Source organism: Enhydra lutris, unplaced genomic scaffold (genome assembly GCF_002288905.1).
Source record: "Enhydra lutris kenyoni isolate GAN:26980312 unplaced genomic scaffold, ASM228890v2 scaffoldscaffold1, whole genome shotgun sequence".
Taxonomy (NCBI): domain Eukaryota; kingdom Metazoa; phylum Chordata; class Mammalia; order Carnivora; family Mustelidae; genus Enhydra; species Enhydra lutris.
This window is the reverse complement of record NW_019154085.1, coordinates 29639291-29653447: the sequence shown is the minus strand read 5'-3', so window position 1 is coordinate 29653447 and position 14157 is coordinate 29639291. Positions and strand designations below refer to the sequence as shown.

The window sequence follows — 14157 nt, the reverse complement described above, 5'->3', positions numbered from 1 at the left end:
CGTGACATTACTGGTGGCAGAATATTTCAAAAAAGAGACTCCCCTCAAACTTCAGTGACTGACTTGTGGTGGCCAAGTGAATTTGGATATGGAGGATCGTCAAGGTCAAGCATACCGAAAACCTAGAATAAGGTTCAGGGCTTTTAATGGAGAAAGGCAAAAACTTGGAAGCCTTACCCCTGAAAGAGCACACCTTCCTCCCCAGAAGTCGAGGAGAAGTCACTACTTAATGTAGCTGTGCTTATTCATGATTCAGGGGCAACAATAAAAATTCAAACCAGGGAAGCCTAGCTGTCTCCATCAGTAGACAATGTGACTCTCGATTTCAGGATCATGAGTTTGAGCCCTACGTTGGGCATAGAGATCACTTAAAAAAAGTTTTCAAACCCTTTAGCCAAAGACAGTCATTTGATACAAAGATTCAATAGGGTTGAATCCCCAGGTTCCTGGATGTTGGGGACTTTTTTGTACAGTCTTGTCCCGAATTTGCGACTTAAAAGACTTTATTCTTGTGACTTCATTTCCAGAGAGCTGATGAAAAGCCTACCACAAGAAGCAGATATTCTTAATACAGACGATCCTGGAACATCGTGAGGGTTAGGGGTGCTGACCCTTCCCCCCACAGTTGAAAATCTATGTATAACTTTGACTTTCCCCAAACTTAACTACTAATAACGTATTGTTGACCAGAGCCTTAATGATAATATAAAGTTGATGATCATGTATTTTGTATGCTATATGTAGTATATACTGTATTCTTTTTCATAAATCTGAAGAAAAAAATTGTTGATAAGAAAATCATAAGGAGGAGTGCCTGGGTGGCTCAGTTATTAAGCGTCTGCCTTTGGCTCAGGTCATGATCCCAGGGTCCTAGTATCGAGTCCCACATCGGAGTGGTGGGGGTGGGGGGTTCCCTGCTCAGCGGGAATCCTGCTTCTCTTTCTCCCACTCCCCCTGTTTGTGTTCCCTCTCTCATTCTGTCTCTCTGTGTCGAATAAATAAATAAAATCTTTTTTTAAAAAAAGAAAATCATAAGGAAAAGAAAATAGATTTACAATACTTCACTGTGTTTATCAGGAAAAATCTATGTATGAATGGACTCTCATAGTTCAAACCCATGTTGTTCTGGGATCAACTATACTATGATGTTTGAGCAACTAAAATAATATTGCTCTTATCCATGAAGCAGAGGGTAGGAAGGATTATGTGCCATTTTAATATAATAAAATACTTCCAGCATTAAAACAATCGAATTATTTTTATTACTTAAGCACATTTTAATATTTAAATACATTTTATACATAAATACAGTTTGGTCCTATTCTGTCTTCCAGCCTGAGTATAGATAATATTGGACTAGAGATGGATCTTGAGATTACTGTGTTTGAGTTTTTAGTTGCAGGGCGGGCTTATGGTGATAGACTTTTTTTTTTTTTTTTTTTCAGTAAACTCTACACCCAACATAGGGCTCAAATTTATGACCCCACGACCAAGAGTGTCACGCTGTACTGACTGAACTAGCCAGGTGTCCCATGGTGATTGATAGCTTTTAAATATCGAGTCAACCCAATGTGTTACATTCTCAATATTAATGTAATAACACCTATTTGCAGAAAAAGGGAACAAAACCCCCGTTTTGATGAATGCATTTGGTAGAATTTGCACTAAACTTCTTTGATGCTTCATTGATCAACAGCCATTAAGAAATCACTTTATGAAATTAAGTTGAAAGTGTTTCTGTGCTATATACCAGAGAGTACCTGTATTCTGATTTTGAAATAGTTTGATCATATAATAATTATTTCTCTCGTTTAGAGTCTTTAAAAAGATTTTACTTATTATTTAATTGAGAGAGAGAGAGAGAGCATGAGCAGTGGGAGTAGCAGGCAGAGGGAGAATCAGACCCCCTGCTGAGGAGGGAGTGAAACACAGGACTTGATCCCAGGACCCTGAGATCATGACCCAAGCAGAAGGCAGATGCTCAGCTGACAGCCACTCGGGAGCCCCTTCTATTTAGTTTTTATACATCCTTTTTACTTATCAACTTAGCTACATTACTAGGATCAAAAAATACAGTTTGGCATTGCATTTTATAGAGCTGGTATCATCATAAACCAGAAATAAAAGGACACAAATGTCAGCGGTCCTTGAGAAGATGTGATAAAGAACACTTGATTTTTATTTATTTATTTTTAAGGTTTTATTTTTACTTTTTTTTTTAAGATTTATTTATTTATTTTACAGATACAGAGACAGACCCTGCCCCTGTGCGCATGTGCACGTGTGAGCAGGGGGAGGGGCAGAGGGAGAGGGAGACAAGTGAACTCCCCGTGAAGTGGGGAGCCCAACAGGCATTCAATTCCAGGACCCTGAGATCACGATCTGATCTGAAATCAAGAGTCAGATGCCACCCAGGGGCTCCAAGCTTTTATTTTTAAACAATCCTTACACCTAACATGGGGCTTGAACTCACAACCCTGAGACCACATGTCCCACCCTCCACTGACTGGAGCCAGCCAGATGCCCCCAAGAGTACTTTAAAATGGAGTTATTACGGCGCCTGGCTGGCTCACTGGGTTAAAGCCTCTGCCTTCGGCTTAGGTCATGATCTCAGGGTCCTGGGATTGAGCCCCACATAGCACTCTCTGCTTGGCGGGGAGCCTGCTCCCCCCCACCGCCTCTCTGCGTACTTGTGATCTCTCTCTCTCTGTCAAATAAATAAATAAAATCTTTTAAATAAATAAATAAGTAAATAAAATGGAGTTATTAGGGTGCCTGAGGGTGGCTCACGGGTAAGCGACTGCCTTTGGCTCAGGTTGAGATCCCAGGATCCTGGGATCAAATCCCGAATTAGGCTCCCTGCTCAGTGGGGGGTCTGATTCTCCCTCTGCCCACTACCCCTACTGCTCATACTCTCTCTCTTCCTGTGTCAAATAAACAAAATCTTTAAAAAATAAAATGGAGTCATTACACTCTCTCCCAGAGCCTGTCCTTATCACATTCATTTATTCACTCAACACAGGGGGACCCACAATTTCTAGGGGACCCACTTTATACACTGAAAACTGTTGTAACTGCTCAGTATATTCTATTCCAGGACAAAACTAGTGTAGAATCTCATGAATGTTTTTTCTGTTAGACACACCGGATCTAAGGACTGACAGCATGTTTGCATTTCTGCTGAAGCCAAGCATTTCGTGGGTGAGGCCGGCTGCATCAGGAACAACAGAAATGCTTTTTCTTCTTTCCAGATATGACTTCATCTTCGGTCTCTACCCCTCATTAATAATAAAGTAATAGTTTCCTATCACTGCCATAACAGAGTACTACAAGTTTGGTGCCTTAAAATAACACAGATTTTCAATCTTACAGTTCTATACGTGAGAAGTCCACCATGGGTGTTGCTAGATTAAAATCAAGGTAGCAGGGATGCCTGAGTGGCTCAGCCAGGTCAGCGTCTGACTTCAGCTCAGGTCACATGATCCCCAGGTCCTGGGATCGAGTCTCGAGTCAGCCTCCTTGCTCAACAGGGAGTCTGCTTCCCCTCCCTGCCACGACCTGCCCCTCCCCCTGCTTGTGTTTTCTCTCTCTCTCTCTCTCTCTGACAAATCTTAAAAAATAAAATCAAGGTTGACAGTGGGGCTGCATTTTTCTCAGGAGGCTGCAGGGGAGAATCACTTCTTACCTTTCCAGCTTCCAGAGCCTGCCTGCATTTCTTGGCTTGTAGCCCCCTTTTTGCACAGTTCAGGCCCCCCTCCTGTAATCCCATCTCTCTGCAACAGCCAGGGAAATTTCTCTGTGTTTATGGGCTCATGTGATTAGATTGGCCCACTGGATAATCCAGGATTATGCCCCATCTTAAATCTGTAGGAACCTCAATCCCACCTGCAAAGTTGAGGGGCCTTTACCATGTTAATTAACACATCACAGCTTCCTTCTGGTTGCTCCAGGGGAAACCTGTCCTTCCCCTCTTCCAGTTTACAGAGGCAGCTGGCGTCCCTTGGCTCAAGGCCATATCATGGCCATCTCTGCTTCTGGCCTTTAATCTTTTACAGTTTTGATTCTCTTGCTTCCCTCTTACAAGGACCCTTGTGATCACACTTTTTAAAGATGTATTTATCTATTTCAGAGACAGGGAGAGGGGCAGAGGGAGAGAGAGAATCCCCTGCAGGCTCCTCGCTGAGCAGGGAGCCCAATATGGAGGTTATCTCTCTCCACCCCAAGATCATGACCTGGGCAGAAATCAACCAACTGAGGCAGCCAGGCTCCCCTCCTTGTGATTATGTTTAGCTCACCCAGATGATCCAGCATAATCTCCTCATCTCAAAATGTTGGATTTCATCATATCTGCAAAGTCCCCTTCATCGTATAAGGTAAACTATTCACAGATTTGAGAGTTAGGACATGAACATTTTTGGAGGGCCATTATTCTGCCTGCCATAGCTGACCTTTGCCCCCAAAGTCTGCATCCAACCCATATAAACACATCCCATCCAAAGGTGCTCAAAAGCCTCAACCCATGACAACATCAACTCAAAGTCCAAAATTTTATCAGAATCTCACCATTGGGGTGCCTGGGGGGCTCAGTCTGTTGGGTGGCTGCCTTCAGCTCAGTGATCCCAGGGTTCTGGGATCGAGCCCCACATGGGGCTCCCTGCTTCATTAGGGGTCTGCTTCTCCCTCTCCCTCTGTCCCTCCCCTACTCCCTGATCTTGTTCCCTCTCTCATTCAAATAAATAAATAAAATCTTTAAAAAAAAGACCTCACCATCTCGAAAGTCCCAAATCTCATTATTTAAATTACTTGACGTTTGGTGAGGACTTGGGTATGATTCCTGGGGCACAGTTGCTCTCCTTCTGTGTACCTGCAAACCTACAAAACAAGTTCTCAGCTCCCAGATATAAGAGTAAGACAGTTCTAGAATAATAGTTACAGATATGCCCATTTAAAAAGCAGAAAATGGAATGAACGAAGGAGCCACCAATGTCCTAAGCAATGTAGAAACCCAGCCAGGCAGGCAGTATTCATTAGGCTTTAAGGCCTGGGGATAATCTGTGGCTCCCGGCTCCATCCTATGGGCCTGAAAACTCCGCAGCAGAGCAGGCTTCCCTTTCCCACGAGAGGCACCACACATTTGCAGCTGACGCGTTTTATCAGCTGGTTTCCTGCCTGTAGATGAGCAGTTCTTTCGCACCTGCTGTGGAGTGTTCTGGTCTTAAATCATCTTCCTAAGTTCTTTTTAGTGAATTCCTGAAATCACTGTAACTTTTAAGAATGTGTAATCAGGGGCACCTGGGTGGCTCAGTGGGTTAAAGCCTCTGCGTTCAGCTCAGGTCATGATAGAGCTTGGGTCCTGGGATAGAGCCCCGCATTGGGCTCTCTGCTCAGCGGGGAGCCTGCTTCCTCCTCTCTCTCTGCCTGTCTCTCTACTTGTGATCTCTCTCTCTGTCAAATAAATAAATAAAAAATCTTTCAAAAAAAAAAAATGTGTAATCAGGGTGCCTGGGTGGCTCAGTTGGGTAAATGTCTGCCTTCAGTTTGGGTCGTGATCCTAAAGTCCTTGGTTCAAGTCCCATGTCGTCTCCCTGCTTAGCAGGGGAGTCTGCTTCTCCCTCTCCCTCTGCCTGCTGTTCCCCCTGCTTGTGCTCTCTCGCTCTCTCTGCAAATAAATAAATAAAATCTTTAAAAAAACTATAATCATCTCAAGAAAGATTATGTCACAATGAGCAGAAAGACAACCATGGGTGAGGTCAGTCATTTTGCGTCTGCTTATCAATAAAGAATGTTGTTGGGGGAACAAAAAAAGGACAAGACTTTCAGAGATTGGAAGTGACTGGGCAAAAAAAAAAAAAAAAAAAAGACGGCGGGGGAGGGTGGGGGACGCCTGGGTGGCTCAGTCGTTAAGCATCTGCCTTTGGCTCAGGGTCCTGGGATGGAGCCCCCTACCAATCAGGCTCTCTGCTCAATGGGGAGTCTGCCCCTCCCCACTGCTTGTGCTCTTTTGCTTACGTTTGCACTCTCTCTCTCTGAAATAAATAAAATCTTTTTTAAAAAATGACAGAAAGAAAGAAATTGCCATCTTCACAAGTGTCCTGGGGTTGGATTGTCTTCCTTCTTAATGGACACATTTTCATCTCCTCAGCTGGGCGAATTTGAAGAAGAGTGGCGAGGAGAGGCCACGCACCACGTATCCTAGAGGCGGAACCAGACTCCTGGAGTCCCAATCCTGGCTCTATCACTTATTAGGGATGTGACTCTGGGTAAATGTTTAATCTCTCTGTACCTCAGTTTTCTCATCTGTGCAATGGGTATGGCATTGGTGCATGCCTCATAGGATAGTTATGAGGATTGCATGCGCTTTTACCTGTAACCTATCCAGCACATAGTAGGTTCTGTATATGTGTTTGTTATCTAAGTACTTAAATTAAGAATAGAAGATTATTTGGCGTGGAGTGTGTGATTTCTAAGAAGAAAAAAAAAGGTAAAAGGTAATAAGGACTGGAAATAAAATCAAAGAAAGCCCCCAGAACATAAAGTAAACGAGTTTCAGTCCAATGCATAAGGCATGGTACCATTTGTGGGGGGGAAATCTACTTCTACAAGGTATGTGTCTGTACGTAAACTCACAGAAATGTGTCTGGCAGGATACTTAGCTCTCTAGAGGGGACAGACGGGCGAGGAGAACCTCTGTGTTATTTTCCACAGCTGAATTGTTACCATGAGAACATATCTATGTGTTCTTTGTTTTTTGGGTTTGTTTGTTTTTTTGTTTTTTTTTTTTGCAAATCAACGTTCAAGAACAAAGCCCCCAGGAAGCAATGAGGAAGAGTGGCCAGGTCCCCATCTGGGAGTGAAGGGAAGTCACAGAATAGATGACATCAGAATTGGATCTTCAAGGAGGCATCGCCTGAGGAAAAGAGACTGCTGAAGCCAGGGCAGCCAGAGAAGAAAATGATGTGTTTGAGGAAGGATCGGAATTTATCTGAGCAGAGTTCTGGCCTGTGTGGTTGGGCGGGAAGAGGAAGGGAGGGACAGGTCTGAGACTGGGCTGTGGGGATGGGTTTAGGGTCGGTGGGAAAGGGCTGCTAGACACACAGAGGGGGGTTGAACTTTGTGGAGATGACTTTTTAAGCCGCTATGGGGCATGATTACAAAAGAAGTATCCTTTGGCAGCCAGGTAGCAAGTGGACCAGACAGGTAGGGAATGGTTGCTTGGGGACTGGTTAAGGAGACTGCTGCACTGCCCCTGGAGAATTGCCCCGCAAATGACAGAACAGGGTCTGCAAGTGACAGAACAGGGTCTGCGTAGGGATGGAAGAAGGGCTGGGTTTTAGAGAGAATTAGGAGGAGGCATCCACAGTACCTGCCCTCAGCATCAACTCCCCATTTGTGTGGTAACTGTATCCTGCTTTGGGGGACCACCTTTTGTCACCTTTGGCCTCTGTGCTTTTGGCTCTGGGCTCCAAGGGTGGGACACAGGATGTACGTCATTAAGGCATTCTGCCTGCTTAGCCACCTTTCCTGGAGCGCATGATCCCAAGCAGGACAATCAGGGACACCAAGACCTATTCTGGGACATCCTGCAAGGCAACTCCCTCCTGAGACCAGGTGTGAGACAATGGGAACCTGAAAACGCTCAAGCCACCGTGTGCCCGAGGGAAGGGGAGCCTATGGCTGGATCTTGGCAGCATCCTTGGAGCCCCAAATGAAGCTAAACCTTAGCCAGCTGTGGCCACAGACTTCTCACAAGCCAGTGATTTTTTTTTTAAAGATTTTATTTATTTATTGACAGAGAGAGATCACAAGTAGACAGAGAGGCAGGTAGAGAGACAGAGAGAGAGAGGGAAGCAGGCTCCCCGCTGAGCAGAGAGCCCGATGCGGGACTCGATCCCAGGACCCTGAGATCATGACCTGAGCCGAAGGCAGCGGCTTAACCCACTGAGCCACCCAGGCGCCCCGCCAGTGATTTTTAAATTCAGTTCAATTTAATTTAGTTTGTCTAGCAGGCCTTCCCAACCGACCCTAAACCCATCCCCACAGCCCAATCTCTTGCCTGGGTGGCTCAGTTGGTTAAGTGTCCACCCTCAGCTTGGGTCATGATCCTGGGGTCCTTGCTCAATGCGGAACTTGCTTCTCCCTCTCCCTCTGCCTGCTGATTCCCCTGTTGTGTGTGCTCGCTCTCTCTCTCTCTCTCTCTCTCTCTCTGACAAATAAATAAGCAAAATCTTTTTAAAAAATTAATTTAGTTTGGCTTAAGTCAGTTTGAGTAGCATTTTCCGTTCAAACTGAACTGAATTAAGAGTATTCAGCGTTTCTAATGATTAGCCCTGGGAACAAAGAGCATCTCTGAAATCTATTGCTCTTGGTCTTCTGGTAGTAAATAAGGACAAAAAGATGTCCTTAGCCACTGTCAGGCCCTCTTAGGGAGAGGAGGATGTGTTGCTCTGATTTGCTAAGTTAACAGAATTTAATAAGGCTTTCGAGATTCTGGAAGGGGTGGCCCAGGCCTGTGTTACTACCAGACTTTGGGATTTCACAGAATTCAGCAGCAAAGTTACAAAGACAAATCTTAGGGTCCAAATTAGAATCCCAAGTGGTTTGTTGTTTTCGTTTTCTTTTTTTATTTTTTTTTATTTTTTTTTAAGATTTTATTTATTTATTTGACAGAGAGAGAGATCACAAGTAGATGGAGAGGCAGGCAGAGAGAGAGAGAGAGAGAGGGAAGCAGGCTCCCTGCTGAGCAGAGAGCCCGATGCGGGACTCGATCCCAGGACCCTGAGATCATGACCTGAGCTGAAGGCAGCGGCTCAACCCACTGAGCCACCCAGGCGCCCCTCGTTTTCTTTTTTTAAAGATTTTTTTAAAAGAGAGAGCAGGGGAAGGGAGAGGTATGGGGAGGGACAAAGGGAAAGGGAGAACAAGAGACTCTCAGGCAGATTCCCCACTGAAAGCAGAGCCTGTCCCAGAGATCATGACCTGAGCTAAAACCAAGAGTCAGATGCCCAACCGACTGAGCCACCCGGGCACCCCCAAAATTGCCAACTTTTAATTTTGGTAAGTAATCATAAAAGAATATATCATGAAATACCATAAAAGAAATAATATTTTTGCTCTCTGTCTCTCACGCACACATATCGACACATACACACACAGAGAAAGGATAACTTTCAAATAAAGCATATCCCTTTCCTTTTTTTTTTTTTTTAAGATTTTATTTATTTATTTGACAGACAGAGATCACAAGTAGGCAGAGAGGCAGGCAGAGAGAGAGAGAGGAGGAAGCAGGCTCCCCGCCGAGCAGAGAGCCCGATGTGGGGCTCGATCCCAGGACCCTGAGATCATGACCTGAGCCAAAGACAGAGGCTTAACCCACTGAGCCACCCAGGTGCCCCAGCATATCCCTTTCCAATGAAAACGTCCGGCGGGTTTGTAAAGGACACTACCTTTTTCTCACGGTTCTCTCTCTGTCTCAGGTACGAGAAAACTTCTTACCAGCAGTGCCTAGTGGAGAACGCTGTGCCCCTCGGTAGAGCCCACACCCGTCAGATGTCATCCACATCCCTGGGATAGGGTAAGTCTGAGCTACACAGGCCCAGGCCTAGGAGGAGGATTGCAGATCCCAGGGAAAGGCCTCTCTCAAGGTAGGGAGGCTCTGGCAAGGGAAGCCAGACAGCGAGAGCATGAAGCTCGGAGAGACTGGAGGAAATCTCGTTCCCACCACTGGAGGAAATCTCGTTCCCACCACTGCCCGAGTCCAGCCAGCCCTCTCGCCAGTCCACCACCTGAGTGGGGACCCCAGGAGCCCTGAGTACAGACTAGTTGCAGTGCTGGGTCTAGAGGAGGGTGCTGGGAGAGACTGGGGACTGTGAACAGTCAGGGTCCCACCTCTGGAGCAGCAGAGGCCTCGCTGGGGTTTCAGCATCAACAGAGACTGGGGCCAAGCTCCAGAGTGTGGCGTGGGCTGCTCTTTTGTGCCCTGAGGAAGAGTAGCTCCTTCAGCTCAGCTCAGAGAGGGGGAAGACATTAGCCTAAGGGTGACGGGATGGAAGTCTCGCCCCTCCACAGCCCCTTCCTAGGGCAGGCACTTACCCACCCAGTGAAGCAGGGTTCGTAGGAAGGAGACGCTGACGAGTCACCGTTAGCAGGCATGTGCACTGCAGTCATGCGGTAACTATCAGAAAGTGCTCCAACTTTCAGTCGGAGGGACCTGAACACCCCCGTTTTATAAGGGAGACTGGATGGAAGCTACTGGGAGAGAGCCAAGACCCTGGGGCAGGGCAGGAGGACAACCAGATGGAGGGGCCGGGGGAGAGTGAACAAAGCATGGAGGAAGGCCAGGGAAGCAGGCCCAGACAAGGCAGGCAGGAATGGACTGATGGGAAACACAGTGGAAAAAGTACTCTCTGCACCCCGCTCTGGACACGGAGTGTGTGTACGTGCATACACGGACCCGAGAGCTTGTTTCTCTAGTAGTAGGCTCTGCTCTTCCAGAGCATTCTCCCCGCTCTCTGCCCTTGTCAACTTCCAGGCCCTACCAACTCATCTGTCTTTGCCTTATCTCCCACCCAAGTTCCTGAGAAACCCAAAATCTAAGCTGCTCGGAATGTCTGTCTCCAGTGAGGCCCTGAAAACCATCATCTCCAGCCAGTCTACAACTCCCCTGACCTTGTACTAGGGGTCCATCAGCTCGGGCAGAGAAGAGCAGGGGTTCCAGCGGTCTCCGGAGCGGCCACCAACAGCTCAGAACACTTTGTGTCTTCTGCAAGAGTTGCAGCTTCCCACCGGGAGGCATACCCAATCCCAGCTCTGGAACTCCACGACTTCAAGGTCGAGTGAGGCTGTGTGACCTGAGATCCTATGATCCCATGCTCCTGGGGCCCAGACCTGCCCCCCACCATATCAGAGAAGCCAGAGGATGTGTGCCAAGTCATATGCACTGTGTTGTTTATTGTCCCATGTTACCCATGGGACAGGGGAGGGATGGGGAAGGGAGCCCTGGGGCAGAGAGAGACGGAAGGAGGGGGCAGTGGGAACCATCCATTTTCTGAACTCTGCCCTTTCTTCCAGCTGGTGATGGGTGCGGACTTGGCTACCAGCAGGACGCCGTCAGATACAAGCACAGTGTTGTGTGAGAAGGTTAGGCACCGTCTCATACTTGAAAGAGTAGCCGCCGTCTGTGGTGGTACGGACACGTAGGGACCTCATGGTCCCAGGGAGGGCAGCACAGCAGGGCTGTGCCCCTGGCAACAAGGAAAGAGGTTGGACAGGGGTGGGAGGAACCCCGGGCCCCGGCAGGGACAGGTCCAGTGGGGCAGACAGCCCACATCCCCCATGGCAATAATGGAAGATGAAACTGGGTGGGTATACAATCCACCGTTCCCAGCCCAGCTCCTGGAAGGAGATATTGAGCGCGGCTCTGTGACAGTCGGCATAGGAGGCAGGTTCCTCCGGAGGCCTCTGGAGCAGACGCAGAGCGGCGGGAGACCAGGGCCAGGGCAGCGGGGGAGTGGAGCGTCGGGCTCGCTCCCCCACACTGGGTGGCCTGGCCCGGGTGTGGGCCACCAGGAAGGGTGTGGTCTCGGGCCCGGCTGAGCAGGAACAGAGAGGGCAGCGGAGCAGCAGCACCAAGACCGGGTTGGTCAGCAGAGGGAGGGCAGAGGGGGCGAGGTGCAGCACCGCCCATCGAGGGGGTGCCTGGCCCAATGACATGGGCACGGCCATGGGGACCCCCGACGACAGCGCCAGCAGGCTTAGCAGGGGCCCAGAGCTATTGGAAGCCACTTTGCTCCGCCTGTCCAGTCCCGTGTGGAACCACAGGTGGGCTGAAGTCACTTGGCGGCTGCGCATGTGCTGGGATGGCCGGAACACGTATGTGAAGAGGCCGTCCTCCGCCTCCGGGGTCAGCTCTCTAGCCACTGGCTGGTCCGTGCACCTGGCACCTGCAGGAGACAGAGGGAAGGAAGAGGGCAGCCCCGACCGGGAGAGCCTGGGACCTCTCCTCTTCCCCAATGGCAGGGACGCGACTGCTGGCCACCAGCCAGCCACACTCTGAGCGCTCTGCCCACGCACAGAAGCTCTCCATTTGTTATTTCATCCCTAAAGGACTTAAAAAATACAAGATGTTGCCAACTTCTCTCCGAAATGGTTTTACCAATTAATATTCCCATCAGCCACGTATATAAGAGGCCCTGCCCGCCCTTCGCCAGCGCTTGGCATCGTTAGACCTAAATGTTTATTCACCGGTCATGTGAAACAGAATCTTGAATGAAGGTACCTTGAATACAGGGGCATTTGTTTTATTCCCCCAGATAGCTTTAAAAAAAAATTTTTTTTTAAGATTTTATTTTTAAGTGATCTCAACACCCAACATGGGGCTTAAACTCACAACCCCAAGATCAAGGGTCACACGCTCTCCTGACTGAGCCAGCCAGGCTCCCCACCCCATGTATCTTTTTATATTGTCAGAAATACTGCATGATACAGTCTTTAAAACAACTCCGGTTTAGGGGCACCTGGGTGGCACAGTCTGTTGAGCATCCTACTCTTGGTTTCAGCTCAGGTCATGATCTCAGGGTTGGGGGATCGAGCCCCCCACTGGGCTCCACACCAGCATGGAGTCTGCTTGATATCCTCTGCCCCTCCAGCTTGTGCTCTCTCTTTCTTAAAAAAAAAAATAAGTATTTTTTTTAACTCCACTTAAAAAAATAGGTTAACATTCAAAAGAAAAAGTGGCAGGGGTGGGGGGTTGGGAGGAGAAAGCATATCACTCAGGATAGAAGGCAGTGCTTTCTAAGAAAGGCAGTTGGCGTCCTTCCACGACAGGTACGAAGATAGGGGAAGGACTAGAGATTGGGACGACACTGTCCCACGCATTCTCTCATTTAAAATCTCACGATTGATCTATTCTGCGGATAAGGAAACAGGGTGACAAAGAGGAAGGGACATTTAACTACTAAGTGGCCAGGCTGGGATACCGCCCGATCCCAAAGCCGCCCTGAGTCACTGCGCTGCACAAAGCACAAGACCAAGGCACAAGGAGGAAGGAGCTCCTCTCTGAAGCAAAGGATAAGTGGGATTACGAGAAAGTCCACCTGGAAGAGGGCTTTACTGGTTCCGTCAGTGGAACTGCAAAACACACATATGGAGATAAAAGGCAATTTAAGAGAAAGTAGATTAATTTCCTGGAAAAGTTTCCCAACAAATCTTACCCCTGCATTTCTGGTATCTTTTCAAGTCTCAGCTAATTAGGACAAAAGAAACAAGGTTTGAAGTAGGGAGCAGAGGCAGAGGAAGAAGGAAGGGTGAAGGAAAGGGGCCCAGACCCAAATGTCTGTCTCTAGAGACTCTTGGTCTCCCAGATGAATGTCTCCCAAATGCCTCCCCTGAGCCTTGCACCTTTTCGCTTAATCCTGAGAGGTAGGCATTATTGCCCATTTTCGGGTGAGGAGACGGAAGATTCAACCGCAGACCTGTCTGGCCATGGAGCCCACGCTGTATGTACCACACTGCTTCTCCAAGTCGCCCTGCCGGTCCCCACCTTCATTACCTGTAGCTGGGAAAAGGATGGCCTGGGAGACATCCTCCTCCTCCCTGGGCTCAGAGCCCCTGCGCAGGAAGCCCCCCTGGGCATGTCTTCGGGGCAGACGCCTGCCTCCAGGATCCCCTCCTTCCCCGGCCAGTGTGGGGGGCCCCAGAGCATCCAAGAACAGGGCCCTCACCTTGGCCAGCACAAGTGCCCGGTCCAGCTCTGGCCCATGGCAGCCATGCCCACTCTTTGGGGACAGCAGCAAGAGGAGCAGGAGTGGCAGATGGGGCGACATAGCTCACCTAGCCCTGCCAACTGTGAACCCGCTCCCTGCCCTGTGCCCGTTCTGTCAGGGTCTGCTCCCTGCTTCCCCACTCTGCCCTCAGCATCCCACCTCGGGTCCTCTTCTACCCTTTTCATCCTGGTCTCCCCAGTCCTTCCCACGCCCTGCAATCCAGAGTGGCCCCTGCCCATGGCATTGAGACCTCCTATCTCTGACGCAGATGTCTGTGGCCCTGAGCCTTATCTTCCACTCCTGCCAAGTGTGTGGGGGAGGGGGCTGGTGAGGGTTTTCACCCCGAGTGACCTGACCCACACATACCACCCCTTCCCCTACTCTCTCTCTCTCTCTC

The 14157-nt window shown here is 48.6% G+C and overlaps 1 protein-coding gene across 1 annotated transcript; it reads right to left on the bottom strand.

Moving 5' to 3' along the window:
• Nucleotides 1-11106: 11106 nt before the first annotated feature.
• Nucleotides 11107-13874, bottom strand: LOC111145680 (inhibin alpha subunit). The gene is made up of 2 exons (XM_022500779.1): nt 13547-13874; nt 11107-11939 (listed from the first exon to the last, which is right to left on the bottom strand). Exons 1-2 carry the CDS (start codon nt 13818-13820, stop codon nt 11107-11109), a joined length of 1107 nt encoding a protein of 368 aa, XP_022356487.1. The 5' UTR covers nt 13821-13874.
• Nucleotides 13875-14157: the final 283 nt, after the last annotated feature.